At 42.9% G+C, this 18,982-nt stretch overlaps 1 protein-coding gene and 2 non-coding genes across 3 annotated transcripts; 2 read left to right on the plus strand and 1 right to left on the minus strand.

The window, feature by feature from the left end:
* The first annotated feature begins 11,606 nt into the window (after nt 1-11,606).
* trnar-ccu (transfer RNA arginine (anticodon CCU)) lies at nt 11,607-11,679 on the plus strand. The gene has a single exon. It is a non-coding gene; the product is annotated as a tRNA-Arg (tRNA).
* On the plus strand, nt 11,664-18,375 carry mrpl58 (mitochondrial ribosomal protein L58). Its single transcript, XM_071409807.1, has 6 exons — nt 11,664-12,188; nt 12,536-12,560; nt 12,669-12,728; nt 17,508-17,590; nt 17,725-17,894; nt 18,105-18,375. Exons 1-6 carry the CDS (start codon nt 12,021-12,023, stop codon nt 18,187-18,189), a joined length of 591 nt encoding a protein of 196 aa, XP_071265908.1. The 5' UTR covers nt 11,664-12,020; the 3' UTR covers nt 18,190-18,375.
* A 489-nt stretch (nt 18,376-18,864) lies between these two features.
* Nucleotides 18,865-18,937, minus strand: trnar-ucg (transfer RNA arginine (anticodon UCG)). Its single transcript has one exon. It is a non-coding gene; the product is annotated as a tRNA-Arg (tRNA).
* Nucleotides 18,938-18,982: the final 45 nt, after the last annotated feature.

Raw genomic sequence — 18,982 nt, forward strand, 5'->3', positions numbered from 1 at the left:
CTGTAGCACGCGCTCCAGCAGGTATATCTCTCTGGTCACCCCCAAAACCAATTCTTCCTTTGGCCGACGCTCGTTCCAGTTCTCTGCTGCCAATGACTGGAATGAACTACAAAAATCTCTGAAAATGGAAACACTTATCTCCCTCACTAGCTTTAAGCACCAGCTGTCAGAGCAGCTCACAGATTACTGCACCTGTACATAGCCCATCTATAATTTAGCCTTAACAACTACCTCTCCCCCTACTGTATTTATTTATTTATTTATTTATTTTGCACCCCATTATTTCTATCTCTACTTTGCACATTCTTCCACTGCAAATCTACCATTCCAGTGTTTTACTTGCTATATTGTATTTACTTCGCCACCATGGCCTTTTTTTTGCCTTTACCTCCCTTATCTCACCTCATTTACTCACATTGTATATAGACTTATTTTTCTACTGTATTATTGACGGTATGTTAGTTTTACTCCATGTGTAACTCTGTGTTGTTGTATGTGTCGAACTGCTTTGCTTTATCTTGGCCAGGTCGCAATTGTAAATGAGAACGTGTTCTCAACTTGCCTACCTGGTTAAATAAAGGTGAAATAAAAAAATAAAAATAAAATATGAAGAAAATGTAGTCTATTTCAGAAGAACATAGTAGCATACTCTGAGTTGTTAGGTCCTTATCTGGCTATGCCAAATGGCTGTGGGCTACACTAGAATTAGAATTCTGTGGCATTATTTAATAGTATGAAGAATACAATTGAACAAAGCTGAAAGGATATTTTCTCCAAACGATTTGAGGGAGTGCCCACATACGGCTATTCTGTGTTGAGTGGTTAACAAAGAAATAGGCATTCCTATTTTTTACTTAATTTAGAATCATTAATATAACTTTAGTAGCTCTACAAACATTGGGCTGTATGTTTAGATGTTTAATACATTGTAAGGCTGCATGATGCGACTCTAATGATGATTTGAAAAAAGTCACTTGAAAGGCATGAGCTCCGCTTAGTTTTTTTGCGCAGGCTGTACACACTACAGCAGTCACTCGTTCACAGTTTAACAAGCACTTGATAATGCCTAGAATTTGTGTGGCCGAAATGCACCCTAAAAAAATCTATGCCTTTTACGGCCAGTGGCCGTTGTGTCCTTCTCCCTGAGTGCTGAGCACTCTGAATCACTGCTCACTCACATCACTCTCCACCATGTGATCGTGTCTTTCTCACAGGCTACAAGTGAAGACAGACACATCGGGGACGCAACTGCGCGCTACCATTGGCTTCCCTGAAAATAGGTACTGACCAGAGAAGCGATATGAGTCTGTCAGAGGTCAACACACTGGATTGGGATGGTGATGGAGGTTTTGGTGGTCCACACAATGAAGAAGGTGTCCCTTCCAGTGATTAGGAGCTGACCTGGTGCCAGTAAGGATGGTCTTCACAGAGGCAGTAATACCCTCCCTCCTTGATATAGAAATCCTTTGACTTCACTGCCTATTCAATGGCAAGGACCCTTGCAGCATAGGGACACTTGACTTCCACCACTGCTGTGGTGCCAACCAGACCATCTGTTGAGACACCCAAGATCCCAGACCCAGTGACCCAAAGCCCTGACTCCTGTACATCCATCCCTGTAGCCATTTTGAATGCCTTGATGCCCTCCTCTTCGTTATCTGTGCCCCACTTTACAGACAACACCCCATCCATTGACTGATCTGAGGACCCTTTTTAGCAGCGAGGGAGAAATGAGCTTGGCCCTAACCATTGCTCCATAATTGCTGGCAGTCAACCTCCCTCTCCTAATGTTGTGCCAGTTGGGGCTGGTGCGCTGTCCAACTGTTGCCTGCCATATAGCCTCCTGCTGCTCCATCCGCAGCGCCATGCCAGACAATTGCACTTGTTTTTTAATAATGTCCGCTACAGACAGGGATGACAGGGAGGGTAGTGGTTGTTCTGGCTCAGGTTCAAGGAGTCATGCCAATCCACTGAACCTTCCCCAGAGACAGTTCCTTAACCACTCCTCTGTGGGCTCTTCGGCTGGGTACAGGTCCTCCACTGAGTGTACCTGGTCGGGCACGGCTTGCTTCCTCCACCATACTGCTGATATTGTGAACCGCCAAAATAGGCTGCGTGGCTACACTTATGAGCTCCATGGAGGCATTCGCATGTGTTAGAGAGAATTCCCTGGTCACCTATAGAGACCTGCTAAAAGGAAGGATGTTAAATGCCACATGCCTTTCCATACATGACTTTGAAAACCAAGAAATGCATTTGATGTAAGAAATGTTCTATATAAATCAAGTTTGATTTGATTGATGACATTAAAGCTGTAGAATATTTAATACACTTTTTCACGAGGAAAGGTGCATTTTCCATAAACTTTTAATTGATAACTTGACATATCAATAATATAGTGGGAAGGCTTCTATAAATCAAGAATCAATTCCTGATTCTACCTGGATTATGTTGGAGAGGCTTCCATTAAAGAACAACCTCTGTGTTCTGTTAGACAGGTAACTCTTTATCCACAATATAGCATGGGGTGTAAAGCCATAACACATATGTTTTTCCAGCAACAGACTATGATTGATAATGTCAAAAGTCAGACTGAAGTCTAACAAAACAGCCCCCATAATCTTTTTATCATCAATTTCTCTCAGCCAATCATCAGTCATTTCTGGAAGTGCTGTGCTTGTTGAATGTCCTTCCCTATAAGTGTGCTGAAAGTCTGTTTACTGTACTGGGTTGGTAACAGGCTGATTGGTTGGCTATTTGAGCCAGTAAAGGGGGCTTTACTATTCTTAGGTAGAGGAATGACTTTTGCTTCCCTCCAAGCCTGGGGGCACACATTCTGGTAGGCTTAAATTGAAGATATGACAAATAGGAGCGGCAATATCGTCCGCTATTATCCTCAGTAATTATCCATCCAAGTTGTCAGACCGCGGTGGCTTGTCATTGTTTTCACCTCTTCCACACTCACTTTACGCAATTTAAAATGACAATACTTGTCTTTCATAATCTGGTCAGACATACTTGGATGTGCAGTGTAAGCAGTTGTTGCCGGCATGTCATGCCTAAATTTGCTAATCTTACCAATGAACAAAATCATTTAAGTAGTTGGCAATATTAGTTGGTTTTGTGATGAATGAGCCATCTGATTCAATGAATGATGGAGCTGAGTGTGCCTTTTTTCCCAGAATTTCATTTAAGTTACTCCAAAGCTTTTTACCATCATTCTTTATTTCATTTATCTTTGTTTCATAGTGTAGTTCTTCTTTTTGTTTTGTTCAGTTTAGTCACATGATTTGTCAATTTGCAATAAGTTTGCCAATCGGTTGTGCAGCCAGACTTATTTGTCATTCTTTGTGCTTCATCCCTCTCAACCATACACTTTTTCAATTCCTAATCAATCCACAGGGAAATAACAGTTTTTACAGTCATTTTGTTAATGGGTGAATGCTTATTAGCAACTGGAATAAGTAATTTCATAAATGTGACAAGTGCAGTGTCTGTTTGCTCATTACACACCACGGACCAATAGATATTATTTACATCAATAACATAGGAATCACCACAAAACTTCTTGTATGACCTCTTATACACTATATTAGGCCCAGCCTTTGGAACTTTGGTTTTCCTTGATATGGCTACTATATTGTGATCACTACATCCGATGGATCTGGATACTGCTTTCAAGCTAATTTCTGCAGCATTAGTAAAGATGTGATCAATACATGTTGATCATTTCATTCCTGGGCTGTTTGTAACTACCCTGGTAGGTTGACTGATAACCTGAACCAGGTTGCAGGCACTGGTTACAGTTTGAAGCTTTTTCTTGAGTGGGCAGCTTGATGAAAGCCAGTCAATATTTAAATCACCCAGAATATACACCTCTCTATTGATATCACATTCATTATCAAACATTTCACACATGTTATCCAGATACTTACTGTTAGCACTTGCTGGTCTATAGCAGCTTCCCACCAGAATGGGCTTTAGGTGAGGCAGATGAACCTGTAGCCATATTACTTCAACAGTATTTAACATGAGATACTCTCTAATCTTTACAGGAATATTGATGCGGTCAACTTGGGGTCATGATAGGGGCTGCACCAAATGTTTGACGTATTATAATAATTGATTATGCTTATGTTGTATTAATAGAAGGGTAAGGGCTATAAGACCCCTCCCCCACTACATTTATAGGGTCCTAGACTACAGATGAACAATATACTGTATATATGCATTATAAGGTTTAATATTGTTCCACAGTCTTTTCTAGTCTCTGCCTCTTATAAAGAAATGGTCTGAGAGATGTGTGAGTTACTGAAGTCAAAACAGGGGATCTGTGAGAAAGCGCCTTTATATTTTCTGTAAATGTTATAACCTTGTACCGTTGCTGTGCGGTAGCAGAGAGAATGACTTGGGTGGCTTAAGTCTTTGACAATTTTTTGGCCCTTCCTCTGACACTTCCTGGTATAGAGATCCTGGAGTGCAGGGAGTTCGGCCCCAGTGATGCACTGGGCCGTACGCACTACCGTCTGTAGCGCCTTGCGGTCAGATGCCGAGCAGTTGGAACAAGGCCAGTGCCAGGCCCGGGCAGTGAGCTCACTCTCAATCCTAGTCTGACCTGATTCACCTAACTGAGAGAAAGCCTAATTAGATTCTTGAAAACGATACTGTCTGTCTGACTCACCTACTAACCATGTAGATTGGACAACACAAACACTTGACTTGCTACGTGTGGAAATAAAAAAGTATGGTTACTGTCAAAATTATTAATAAAACAAATGTAAACAATTTAGACATAGGTGTGAGATGAAAAGCGCATTGGCTTGTATTGCATTATTCATTTGGAGGTAAGCTTATCATCACGATCAATAAGAGAATATTGATTATTTTGAGCTTTAAACGCGCTTGCTGCCAAATGACGATCTATTCGGTTGCAAATAGCTAGTTCGCTAGCTAGCTATTGCCAGTGACTGACAGGTGGCGATTCAATTCTATTCTGGCGTTTGCGGGTTTTCTGATCTTTTAACTTCATTAGATTCAACAACAAACCGACCAAGAGGGAAATAACGTTTTAATGTTACACTGGACGGGGTAATGGGGAGCTGCACAAAACAACAAACCTAGCCTGAATTGCCTAGCCATAAATCACGGTCCAGCAGGAGGTATCTCCCCAGAGAGATAAACACCAGAGAGAGAAAATGGGTCCCTCCCCACTAATTATTGCCCCCAAAACTAGGTGCAGCCCCCCTTCTATTACCATGACAACCGCATAAACAATGAAAGTGACTGGTTTTACCAGGTTGGGGCAGGGTCTTCCCACCCTACCTCCTGAGGGTCACTACAGTATTAAGACATTTTTCCAAAAAAAGAGGAATGCTAGCCGCAACCCGAGTGTATGACAGACATAACTGCATTATTATTAGTATCCACCAGAGACAGACTTTGAGCTTCATTAGATTACATTTAGCTAACCATGTAGGTTGCTACACAACATGGCCAAAAGTATGTGGACACCCATTCAAATGAGTGGATTTGGCTATTTAAACCACACCTGTTGCTGACAGGTGTATAAAATTGATCACAAAGCCATGCTATCGCCATAGACAAACAGACCACTGGGCCACTCGAGATCTGTTGCTCTGTTGATCTGTTGCTCTGTTGATCTGTTGCTCTGTTGCAGCCGGCCACGACCGGGAGACCCATGGGGTGGCACACAATTGGCCCAGCGGTGTCCGGGGTAGGCCATCAGGGATGTTCTTGTCCCATCGCGCTCTAGCAACTCCTGTGGCGGGCCAGGCGCAATGCGCGCTGACACGGTCGCCAGGTGTACGGTGTTTCCTCCAACACTGGTTTCTGGGTTAAGCGGGCATTGTGTCAAGAAGCAGTGCAGCTCGGCTGGGTTGTGTTTCGGAGGACACATGGCTCTCGACCTTCACCTCTCCCGAGTCCGTACGGGAGTTGCAGTGATGGGACAAGACTGTAACTGCCAACTGGATACCACGAAATTGTGGAGAAATAGGGGTAAAAAAATATATAATAATAATAATAACTAATAATAATAAATAGCCTTAGCTCAGTGACTTTCAATGTGGCACCATCATGGGATGCCACCTTTCCAACAAGTCAGTTCTTCAGATTTCTGCCCTGCTAGAGCTGCCTCGGTCAAAGAGATCTTCCTGGTAAGTGCTGTTATTGTGAAGTGAAAATGAGTAGGAGCAACAACGGCTCAGCCGCGAAGTGGTAGGCCATATAAGCCCACAGAACAGGACCGCCAAGTTTTTAAAAATGTATTTTTAGTTCACCTTTATTTAACCAGGTAGGCCAGTTGAGAACAAGTTCTCATTTACAACTGCGACCTGGCCAAGATACGGCAAAGCAGTGCGACAAAAACAACAACACAAAGTTACACATAAACAAACATACAGTCAATAACACAATAGAAAAATCTATGTACAGTGTGGCAAATGTAGAAGAGTAGGGCAATAAAGGTAAGGCAATAAATAGGCTATAGAGGTGAAATAATTACAATTTAGCATTAACACTGGAGTGATAGATGTGCAGATGATGTGCAAGTAGAGATACTGGGGTGCAAAAGAGCAAGAGGATAAATAAAAATATGGGGATGAGGTAGTTGGGTGTGCCATTTACAGATTGGCTGTGTACAGGTACAGTGATCGGTAAGCTGCTCTGACAGCTGATGCTTAAAGTTAGAGAGGGAGATATAAGACTCCAGCTTCAGTGATTTTTGCAATTCGTTCCAGTCATTGGCAGCAGAGAACTGGAAGTGTTGGCGGCCAAAGGAAGTGTTGGCTTTGGGGATGACGAGTGAAATAAACCTGCTGGAGCGCATGTTGCTATGGTGACCAGTGAGCTGAGATAAGACGGGGCTTTACCTAGCAAAGACCTATAGATGACCTGGAGCCAGTGGGTTTGGCGACGAATATGTAGTGAGGGCCAGCCAACGAGAGCATGCAGGTTGCAGTGGTGGGTAGTATATGGGGCTTTGGTAACAAAACGGATGGAACTGTGATAGACTACATCCAGTTTGCTGAGTAGAGTTTTGGAGGCTATTTTGTAAATGACATCGCCGAAGTCAAGGATCGGTAGGATAGTCAGTTTTACGAGGGTATGTTTGGCAGCATGAAGGAGGATTTGTTGCGAAATAGGAGGCCGATTCTAGATTTAATTTTAGATTGGAGATCAAATCAAATCAAATGTATTTATATAGCGCTTCTTACATCAGCTGATATCTCAAAGTGCTGTACAGAAACCCAGCCTAAAACCCCAAACAGCAAGCAATGCAGGTGTAGAAGCACAGCGGCTAGGAAAAACTCCCTAGAAAGGCCAAAACCTAGGAAGAAACCTAGAGAGGAACCAGGCTATGAGGGGTGGCCAGTCCTCTTCTGGCTGTGCCGGGTGGAGATTATAACAGAACATGGCCAAGATGTTCAAATGTTCATAAATGACCAGCATGGTCAAATAATAATAATCACAGTAGTTGTCGAGGGTCCAACAAGTCAGCACCTCAGGAGTAAATGTCAGTTGGCTTTTCATAGCCGATCATTAAGAGTATCTCTACCGCTCCTGCTGTCTCTAGAGAGTTGAAAACAGCAGGTCTGGGACAGGTAGCACGTCCGGTGAACAGGTCAGGGTTCCATAGCCGCAGGCAGAACAGTTGAAACTGGAGCAGCAGCACGGCCAGGTGGACTGGGGACAGCAAGGAGCCATCATGCCAGGTAGTCCTGAGACATGGTCCTAGAGCTCAGGTCCTAGGAAGAAACCTAGAGAGGAACCAGGCTATGAGGGGTGGCCAGTCCTCTTCTGTCTGTGCCGGGTGGAGATTATAACAGAACATGGCCAAGATGTTCAAATGTTCATAAATGACCAGCATGGTCAAATAATAATAATCACAGTAGTTGTCGAGGGTCCAACAAGTCAGCACCTCAGGAGTAAATGTCAGTTGGCTTTTCATAGCCGATCATTAAGAGTATCTCTACCGCTCCTGCTGTCTCTAGAGAGTTGAAAACAGCAGGTCTGGGACAGGTAGCACGTCCGGTGAACAGGTCAGGGTTCCATAGCCGCAGGCAGAACAGTTGAAACTGGAGCAGCAGCACGGCCAGGTGGACTGGGGACAGCAAGGAGCCATCATGCCAGGTAGTCCTGAGACATGGTCCTAGAGCTCAGGTCCTCCTCCGAGAGAAAGAAAGAGAGAAAGCGAGAATTAGAGAGAGCATACTTAAATTCACACAGGACACCGGATAAGACAGGAGAAATACTCCAGATATAACAGACTGACCCTAGCCCCCCGACACATAAACTACTGCAGCATAAATACTGGAGGCTGAGACAGGAGGGGTCAGGAGACACTGTGGCCCCATCCGATGATACCCCCGGACAGGGCCAAACATGCAGGATATAACCCCACCCACTTTGCCAAAGCACAGCCCCCACACCACTAGAGGGATATCTTCAACCACCAACTTACCATCCTGAGACAAGGCCGAGTATAGACCACAAAGATCTCCGCCACGGCACAACCCAAGGAGGGGCGCCAACCCAGACAGGAAGATCACGTTAGTGACTCAACCCACTCAAGTGACGCACCCCTCCTAGGGACGGCATGGAAGAGCACCAGTAAGCCAGTGACTCAGCCCCTGTAATAGGGTTAGAGGCAGAGAATCCCAGTGGAGAGAGGGGAACCGGCCAGGCAGAGACAGCAAGGGCGGTTCGTTGCTCCAGAACCTTTCCGTTCACCTTCTCACTCCTGGGCCAGACTACACTCAATCATATGACCTACTGAAGAGATGAGTCTTCAGTAAAGACTTAAAGGTTGAGACCGAGTAAGCGTCTCTCACATGGGTAGGCAGACCATTCCATAAAAATTGAGCTCTATAGGAGAAAGCCCTGCCTCCAGCTGTTTGCTTAGAAATTCTAGGGACAATTAGGAGGCCTGCGTCTTGTGACCGTAGCGTACGTGTAGGTATGTACGGCATGACCAAATCGGAAAGATAGGTAGGAGCAAGCCCATGTAATGCTTTGTAGGTTAGCAGTAAAACCTTGAAATCAGCCCTTGCCTTAACAGGAAGCCAGTGTAGGGAGGCTAGCACTGGAGTAATATAATCACATTTTGGGGTTCTAGTCAGGATTCTAGCAGCCGTATTTAGCACCAGCTGAAGTGTATTTAATGCTTTATCCGGGTAGCCGGAAAGTAGAACATTGCAGTAGTCTAACCTAGAAGTAACAAAAGCATGGATTAATTTTTCTGCATCATTTTTGGACAGAAAGTTTCAAATTTTTGCAATGTTACGTAGATGGAAAAAAGCTGTCCTTGAAACAGTCTTGATATGTTCGTCAAAAGAGAGATCAGGGTCCAGAGTAACGCCGAGGTCTTTCACAGTTTTATTTGAGATGACTGTACAACCATCAAGATTAATTGTCAGATTCAATAGAAGATCTCTTTGTTTCTTGGGACCTAGAACAAGCATCTCTGTTTTGTCCGAGTTTAAAAGTAGAAAGTTTGCAGCCATCCTTCCTTATGTCTGAAACACAGGCTTCTAGCAAGGGCAATTTTGGGGCTTCACCATGTTTCATTGAAATGTACAGCTGTTTGTCATCCGCATAGCAGTGAAAGTTAACATTATGTTTTCGAATGACATCCCCAAGAGGTAAAATATATAGTGAAAACAATAGTGGTCCTAAAACGGAACCTTGAGGAACACCAAAATTTACAGTTGATTTGTCAGAGGACAAACCATTCACAGAGACAAACTGATATCTTTCCGACAGATAAGATCTAAACCAGGCCAGAACTTGTCCGTGTAGACCAATTTGGGTTTCCAATCTCTCCAAAAGAATGTGGTGATCGATGGTATCAAAAGCAGCACTAAGGTCTAGGAGCACGAGGACAGATGCAGAGCCTCACAAGTGCAGTCTCAGTGCTATGATGGGGTCTAAAACCAGACTGAAGCATTTCGTATGCTTGATGTGAGTCTGGAAGGAGAGTTTACAGTCTAACCAGACACCTAGGTATTTGTAGTTGTCCACATATTCTAAGTCAGAACCGTCCAGAGTAGTGATGCTAGTCGGGCGTGCGGGTGCGGGCAGCAATCGGTTGAAGAGCATGCATTTAGTTTTACTAGCATTTAAAAGCAGTTGGAGGCCACGGAAGGAGTGTTGTATGGCATTGAAGCTCGTTTGGAGGTTTGTTAACACAGTGTCCAAAGAAGGGCCAGATGTATAGAGAATGGTGTCGTCTGCGTAGAGGTGGATCAGAGAATTACCAGCAGCAAGAGTGACATCATTGATATATACAGAGAAAAGAGTTGGCCCGAGAATTGAACCCTGTGGCACCCCCATAGAAACTGCCAAAGGTCCAGACAACAGGCCCTCCGATTTGACACACTGAACTCTATCTGAAAAGTAGTTGGTGAACCAGGTGAGGCAGTCATTTGAGAATCCAAGGCTATTGAGTCTGCCGATAGGAATGTGGTGATTGACAGAGTCGAAAGCCTTGGCCAATCGATGAATACGGCTGCACAGTACTGTCTTTTATCGATGGAGGTTATGATATCGTTTAGGACCTGAAGCCCGTAGCGCATAATAATTATCTATCCTCGGTTGCAACAATTACTACCGAGTTCCAAACTGCCTCTGGAAGCAACCTCAGCAAAAGAACTGTTAGTTGGGAGCTTCATGAAATGGGTTTCCATGGCTGAGCAGACGCACACAAGCTTAAGATCACCATGTGCAATGCCAAGCGTCAGCTGGAGGGGTGTAAAGCTTGCAATGTCGCGTTCTCTGGAGTGATGAATCATGCTTCACCATCTGGCAGTCCGACAGACGAATCTGGCCGAAAGTATAGTGCCAACTGTAAAGTTTGGTGGCGGAAGAATAATCGTCTGAGGCTGTTTTTGGGCTAGGTCCCTTAGTTCCAATGACGCGATATCTTATTGCTACACCATACAATGATGTTTTCGATGATTCTGTGCTTCCAACTTTGTGGCTATAATTTGGGGAAGGCCCTTTCCTGTTTCAGCATGCAATGCCCCCATGCACAAAGCGAGGTCCATACAGGAATGGTTTGTTGAGATCAGTGTGGAAGAACTTGACTGGCCTGCACAGAGCCCTGACCTCAACCCAATCGAACACCTTTGCGATGAATTGGATTGCTGACTGCCAGCCAGGCCTAATCGCCCAACACCAGTGCCCTACCTAACGCGTGGCTGAATGGAAGCAAGTCCCTGCAGCAATGTCCCAACATCTAGTGGAAAGCCTTCCCAGAATAGTGGAGGCTATTATAGCAGCAAAGGGGGGACCAACTCCATATTAATGCTCATGATTTTGGAATGAGATGTTCGACGAGCAGGGGTCCACATACTTTTGGTAATTTAGTGTATTTCGAGATTTAAGAAAAATTGCTACCACAGGCAAACCTGAAAAGGTTTAGCCAACTCTCGCTTTCCTTGGTAAAATTGTTACGCCGTTCGTAAAAAAATCTACAAATTCCATTCTTTATGGAAATTAGTTCAATTTTACCAATTAGTTCAACACTAATAGCTAACCGTTTGTACTTTTAATTTATATGCGCATTTTTCCTCCTATTTTGTCGAGCCCCAGTGGCCTAATGGATAAGGCACTGGCCTCCTAAGCCAGGGATTGTGGGTTCGAGTCCCATCTGGGGTGAAGTCCTTTTTCGAACTAACCGTATCATTGGGTATGAAAATAACCGTGGGCCATCTCTCAACTGTGAACATGCTGTTTTTTTTCACAGAGAATCATAGCATAGATCATTCAACATTCATTTAATGTTGCAATACAATTAGAGACGTATGCGCAATGTTTAGCACTCTGAATCAAGCGATCCGAGTTCAAATCTCGATAGAACGTAACATTTTGTCACCATCATAGACAGTTGTCCTACCTACATTTGCGCGGTGTCAGTGCATTCTTGCTAGTTCGATTTTCATTAGCTGTGCAATATCAACACTTCGTAACCAGACTGTTAACCAAAGGGTTAATCCAACATGGCGACCTCCGTAGCGAAATATTTTTTACTCTCTCGATGTTCAGGAATCATTCGGTCCGTTACTCTACAAGGGAAATTGCCCCCTGTGTGTATAAGAAACAGAAACCTCCTCAGCCAATGTCCAAGTTTTAGTTATGGTAACAGAGCGTCTGACAACAACCCACAGGTTAGTGGATTTAGCAACGCTACACACAATCATATATCTCGTACAAGCTGAGAATTCAACACGATATAGAGCTACTGTCGTACTAGCTAGCTGAATGTATCAAGTGTAAATACATTGAGCTGTCTACAAATGAAGTTGTAACAAGTACCAGTAACGAATTATCAAGATGTCTTGCAGGAAATGTGCTGCTTTTAACAACGCTAAGAGCAGCTAGCTGAAAAGTAGCCTACACGTCACAAGCTGTAGCTAGTTGTGTTGTGTTGTGGAAGTGCTTGAAGTGATGTTGAGTAGTTCGTATGCAGGGACTGATCGATTCGATTTCAAATTCATGTCTATATCTGATGCAGGATGGACATGTGAACATTCCAGTCGGTAAGTATAAATACCAAAATATATATTAGAGAAATGTAATGGTTATTTACCTTTTCACCAATATGCATGTACATAGATGTTTTTTATTTTATGCTGTCTGTCTTATAGACCGTCTCACAGTATCCTACAGCCGAAGCAGTGGTCCAGGTGGTCAGCATGTTAACAAAGGTATCATAATTACTATTCTCATACCTGTGCCTGCAACCTGGACTCGGGGGTAGAAGTAACATAGTTAACGAAAATCCGGGACACTCAAATTATTATATGTTACATATGGTATGATTACATTACCTATTATACGTTAATAATTCAAATGTGTTGTTGTTAACGTTAGGTAAGTGGCTTATATTAGCTAGGTTAAGGTTAGGTTAAAGGGTTAGGGCAGGGGTTCCCAAACTTGTTTGGCCCACAATCCCATTTTGATATCTTAACATTCTCTCGACTCAACCATGTGGAAAAAAGTAGCCAGTGTTAACTTCTTTATTTTTTGTGCAATGGCAGACAATTATTTCAGATTGTCTTCTCAACTCACCATCAATTTCAAATTTGTCTGACCTAATGTATCATATCTTACCACCACTAATAAGATCGGTGTGCTTAATGCATGTCACCTCGGAGTTTCTCAAAGTCAGGAGGCTTGGTTGGCATTGCGCACCTCATCTCTGCTGTCACATCCAACCTGGATCGATATTTGGTTTTAATGCAGACTAGAGCACTGAATCCAGCTTCACACAGATATGAGCTGGCGAAGGGTACCATGAGTTTTATGGTGCTATTAAGAGAACTGGGAAGTCAAAAAAAAAATACGAGGTCAAATCATTACGTCAGTGATCTTCAGGTCGGAAAGTCGGAGCTCTAAAAAGAGGCAGAGTTCCCGATTTGGAATTCCGAGTTGGATGACCGTTCAGAACGATTTTTCCCAGTCTGAGCTCTTTTTTTTCCTGAGTTCCCAGTTGTCTTGAATGCATTGAAGTCGGAAGTCAGAGATTTCCCAGTTGTTTTGAACGCTGCATTAATGCTCAGAGTCAGGAACTAAAACTCCTCCGTAGTGACCCGTGAATATATTCGGTCACATGACAGATTGATGAATCACTGGCCACTTTAATAAATGGATTTAATAAATATATCACTAGTCACTTTAAGGTCACTTTAATAATGTTTACATATCCTACATTACTCATCTCATATGTACAGTTAACGTCGGAAGGTTACATACACTTAGGTTGGAGTCATTAAAACTAATTTTTCAACCACTCCACAAATGTCTTGTTAACAAACTATAGTTTTGGCAAGTCGGTTAAGACATCTACTTTGAGCATGACACAAGTAATTTTTCCAACAATTGTTTACAGACAGATTATTTCACTTATAAGTCACTGTATCACAATTCCAGTGGGTCAGAAGTTTACATACACTAAGTTGACTGTGCCTTTAAACAGCTTGGAAATTCCAAATGATGTCATGGCTTTAGAAGCTTCTGATATGCTAATTGACATAATTTGAGTCAATTGGAGGTGTACCTGTGGATATATTTCAAGGCCTACCTTCCAACTCAGTGCCTATTTGCTTGACATCATGGGAAAATCTAAAGAAATCAGCCAAGACCTCAGAAAAAAATTGTGGACCTCTACAAGTCTGGTTCATCCTTGGGAGCAATTTCCAAACGCCTGAAGGTACCTCATTCATCTGTACAAACAATAGTACCCAAGTATAAACACCATGGGACCACGCAGCCATCATACCGCTCAGGAAGGAGACGCGTTCTGTCTCCTAGAGATGAATGTACTTTGTTAGCGAAAAGTGCAAATCAATCCCAGAACAACAGCTAAGGACCTTGTGAAGATGCTGGAGGAAACAGGTACAAAAGTATTTATATCCACAGTACAATGAGTCCTACATCGACATAACCTGAAAGGCCGCTCAGCAAGGAAGAAGCCACTGCTCCAAAACCACTATTAAAAAAAGTCCAGACTATGGTTTGCAACTGCACATGGGGACAAAGATTGTACTTTTTGGAGAAATGACCTCTGGTCTGTTGAAACAAAAATAGAACTGTTTGGCCATAATGACCATCGTTATATTTGGACGAAAAAGGGGAGGCTTGCAAGCCGAAGAACACCAACTCAACCGTGAAGCGTGGGGGTGGCAGCATCATGTTGTGAAGGTGCTTTGCTGCAGGAGGGACAGGTGCACTTCACAAAATGGATGGCATCACGAGGAAGGAAAATGATGTCGATATATTGAAGCAACATCTCAAGACATCAGTCAGGAAGTTAAAGCTTGGTCACAAATGGGTCTTACATTTACATTTAAGTCATTTAGCAGACGCTCTTATCCAGAGCGACTTACAAATTGGTGCATTCACCTTATGATATCTTACAAATGGACAATGACCCCAAGCATACTTCCAAAGTTGTGGCAAAATGGCTTAAGAACAACAAAGTCAAGGTATTGGAGTGGCCATCACAAAGCCCTGACCTCAATCCTATAGAAAATGTGTGGGCAGAACTGGAAAAAGCGTGTGCGAGCAAGGAGGCCTACAAACCTGACTCAGTTACACCAGTTCTGTAAGGAGGAATGGGCCAAAATTCACCCAACTTATTGTGGGAAGCTTGTGGAAGGCTACCCGAAACGTTTGAACAAAGTTAAACAATTAGTCAATGCTACCAAATATTAATTGAGTGTATGTAAACTTCTAACCCACTGGGAATGTGATGAAAGAAATAAAAGCTGAAATAAATCATTCTCCACTATTATTCTGACATTTCCAATTCTGAAAATAAAGTGTTGATCCTAACTGACTTAAGACAGGGAATTTTTACAAGGATTAAATGTCAGGAATTGTGAAAAACTGAGTTTAAGTGTATTTGGCTAAGGTGTATGTAAACTTCCGACTTTACTGTATATACTGTATTTTAAACCATATATTGCATCTTGCCTATGCAGCACGGCCATCGCGCATCCACATATTTATACGCACATATTCTTATTTCATCCCCTTACATTGTGTGTATAAGGTAGTCATTGTGAATTTGTTCGATTACTTGTTAGATATTACAGCACTGTCGGAACTAGAAGCAAAAGCATTTTGCTACACTCGAATTAACATCGGTTAACCATGTGTATGTGACCAATAAAATTTGATTTGCACTGTTTGATTTCACTTACCGTCATGTCAACTGAGCCAGGGTTACAGTCAAACGGATTGGGAAGTTGGTCCCAAAGTGCTCTTCCAAGCGTTGGAGGTGAGCAGTCATCACTCGTGTGGGACACTTACTGATGCTGTTGTCTGTTAGAAACATGCACAGCCGAGGGAAGGGTTCGCTTTTGAAAGACTCTCCAATAAGAATTATTTCCTCTGAATCCACTGATTCGGTAACTCATCTGTAGAATGTTTTTGTATTTCCCCTGCGTGCTTGCGTTCCGTTCGTTCAGTTTCCCAAATATGTCTGTTACGTGGACAAGGAGACACATTTTCTTTTCATTATACGGAAAGTCAACCAAGTCTGTTTTTTTTTCACATCATTGTAAATGACAACAGTTCCTCTCTCAATGAGAATAATCTTTCCAACACTACCATTGATAACCACCAAGCCTCGGTGTGAAATAGTACATTGTCATGCTCTGATTCCATATCTCCACATAGTTTTGCGAACAGGCGTGAGCACGCAGTGGATGTGGTTTGATGTAGTTTACAATCAAAGTTACCTGCTGCAGTATATGTCAGAGTTCTATGCTCAGCTCTTTTGACGCCAGTTGCTCTCGGTGCATCATACAATGCGTCCATATGGCAGAGGGAGACACATTCATAACTAGAGTGCAGAGGCCTGCCTGCCGTCCCGCCATAGATGGAGCCCCATCTGTGCAAAAGCCCACCATTCGATCCCATGGAGTCTGTATTTTGTCAATATAGCCATGCAGCACACTGAAAGTCCCCAGTGCCCTTTCATGCTCGGGAATCGTGAGACAGAACAATATATCCTCGTGAATAGCATCCCCCAACATGTATAGCGAACAAACAAAAATCAATACATGGGCATCTCGGACCTCTCAGCCAAAGTCCATTTGGAGGAATTTACTGTAGAGTTTGAGTCGTTCATTCAGTTTCCTCTTGATTGCTAGCAGTAGCATAAATTATTTGTTTAACTATGTTATCTGACAAAGGTATTGATTAATGAGAGTTTTTGTGCCTCTGCCTCCCCACACCTCTGCAATAGGGTGTGGTTTCATAGCATAGTGGGCCTAGCCATTGGTGGGAATGTGCTGCCTTTTCTAAGGGTGCGCTCTGGTTGAATTTTATCTTTTAGATTTTTAAGGTTAACCACCATTTTTTTATTTAATTTAGGAAATTCTCCCTCAACACCATTTTCATATCAGGCAACCACACATGAGGTCGAGACCACTATTTTGGGAACATCTGGGTTAGCTAACATGCCAAGTAGTTAGTTGCAAAGTATTTGCTGAAGTTGTCCGTGATGAGATTGGAACAACCTTTTGGGTTTATACATCCACCCGCCTTTCCTTTTCAACTAAGCAAGTCAGTTAAGAACAAATTCTTATTTACAATGATGGCCGACATTGCGCCAATTGTGTGCCGCTCTATGCCAATCACAGCCGGTTGTGATACAGCCTGGAATTGAACCAGGATCTGTAGTGACACCTGTAGCACTGAGATGCAGTGCCTTAGACCACCGCGCCACCCAGAAGCCACATTTGTTTTTGGGACTAATAAGTAACCTATCTTATGTAGCCATACCAAACGTAACATATCGTACTAATTTGAGTGTCCCGGATTTTTGTTTTATGTTACGTCTAGTCTGAGACCAGCCTGGTACATCACAATACCCTCTAATGCAACTTGGAGTGTGCTGAATAGATTGTTTTGTACAGTCTGTATGAGAGTCTGTTGAAATGGTATTGTGATTTACTGTCTGTCTGTCTTCATAGTCAGCACAAAAGCAGAGGTCCGCTTCCACGTCTGTACAGCAGATTGGATCCCAGAAGACGTTCGACAAAAGATCATCTTAAATGTACGTTAACTACCCCAAAGCGGTCATAATGTAGATTGGTTTTGTACCCCTCTATCTTCCCTGAGCAATATCCTCCGCGGCATTCCAAGTAGAATATTGAATGAATTATGATTTTACTCTCTCCTCCACTGCAGAATAAAAACCGTATCAACAAGGCAGGGGAGTTGCTGGTGACGTCAGAGCAGAGCAGGAGCCAGCAGAGAAACATGGGGGACTGCATCCAGAAGATCTCTGACATCATAGCCAAGGCCACTGAAAAGCCCCACGAGCCTTCAGCAGAGGACATAGCCCTCAAAGCATCCAGGTAGAGAATGACTCATGTGTCGCTGACGTTCACACCTAGTTGATACGATGGTTCAACCCAAAATCGATAAAAAATGTACTGCTGTATTTGGTTTTCTTCATCTAGCTATATTTATTTCAGTGTTGTGGTGTGTATAATTTAATGTCCATGTCAGATGGCGTTACTGGATGATTACTAAAGTAAATACATTTTTGTATGTGTTTTGCTCAGGTTAGAGAAGAGGAATAAGGAGAGACTGAAACAGAAGAAGCTCCATTCAGCAGTCAAGCAGACCAGAAGAGTGAATTTCGACTGAGGGCCGGACACACAAGGAAACATTCATTCGTTGTCTATTTTCTCGCTTAACCAATAAATTGAACACTTAATTTGTTTGAAAGTATGAAACACTTGTTGAGTTTTTGGAGACATGCTGATTTGAGGTGATTGTTGTGGCAAACAAATTGCTTAAATTAAAAATAAAGCAATTCAAAGAATGAGAAAAGAGATCCATTATGTCGATTTTACGTGAATAAGCGAGTGGTGACCGGGACGAAAAAACTAGCAGAGGATGGTTTCGATCCATCGACCTCTGGGTTATGGGCCCAGCACGCTTCCGCTGCGCCACTCTGCTATCTGTTAAAAGTGCAGCGACATTCCAAATATAAAACTAACTAGGAAAGCCCATAACTGATTGGTTGAAGGCACTCGGTAGCTAGCACAACTGCAAGATAAACTATAAATGCTGTGCGGCCGTGTACTGCATGAGAAATAAGAACATTTAACTTGTTTACCTATTAGGCTGAATCAGGCCAGTGTCAATTCCTGACACTTTCGCATTCAAACGAACGTAGCTAGCTGCATATTTGTTAGTGTTATTTATCAAAGAAGACATAAGTTTGAAAAGAAGACATAATTCGTGCAAACAACACGATTCGTTTTTTGCTCTCTTCAAAATACTTCGAGTCGTGCAAATATCTCGATGAAAAAAAAGCGACCACGAAGGGACTCGAACCCTCAATCTTCTGATTCGAAGTCAGACGCCTTATCCATTAGGCCACGCGGTCTGTGTGAAGAGTAAGAAACATATTTTATATATAAAGGATAACTTT

This window comes from Salvelinus alpinus, chromosome 7, assembly GCF_045679555.1.
Source record: "Salvelinus alpinus chromosome 7, SLU_Salpinus.1, whole genome shotgun sequence".
Lineage (NCBI taxonomy): Eukaryota > Metazoa > Chordata > Actinopteri > Salmoniformes > Salmonidae > Salvelinus > Salvelinus alpinus.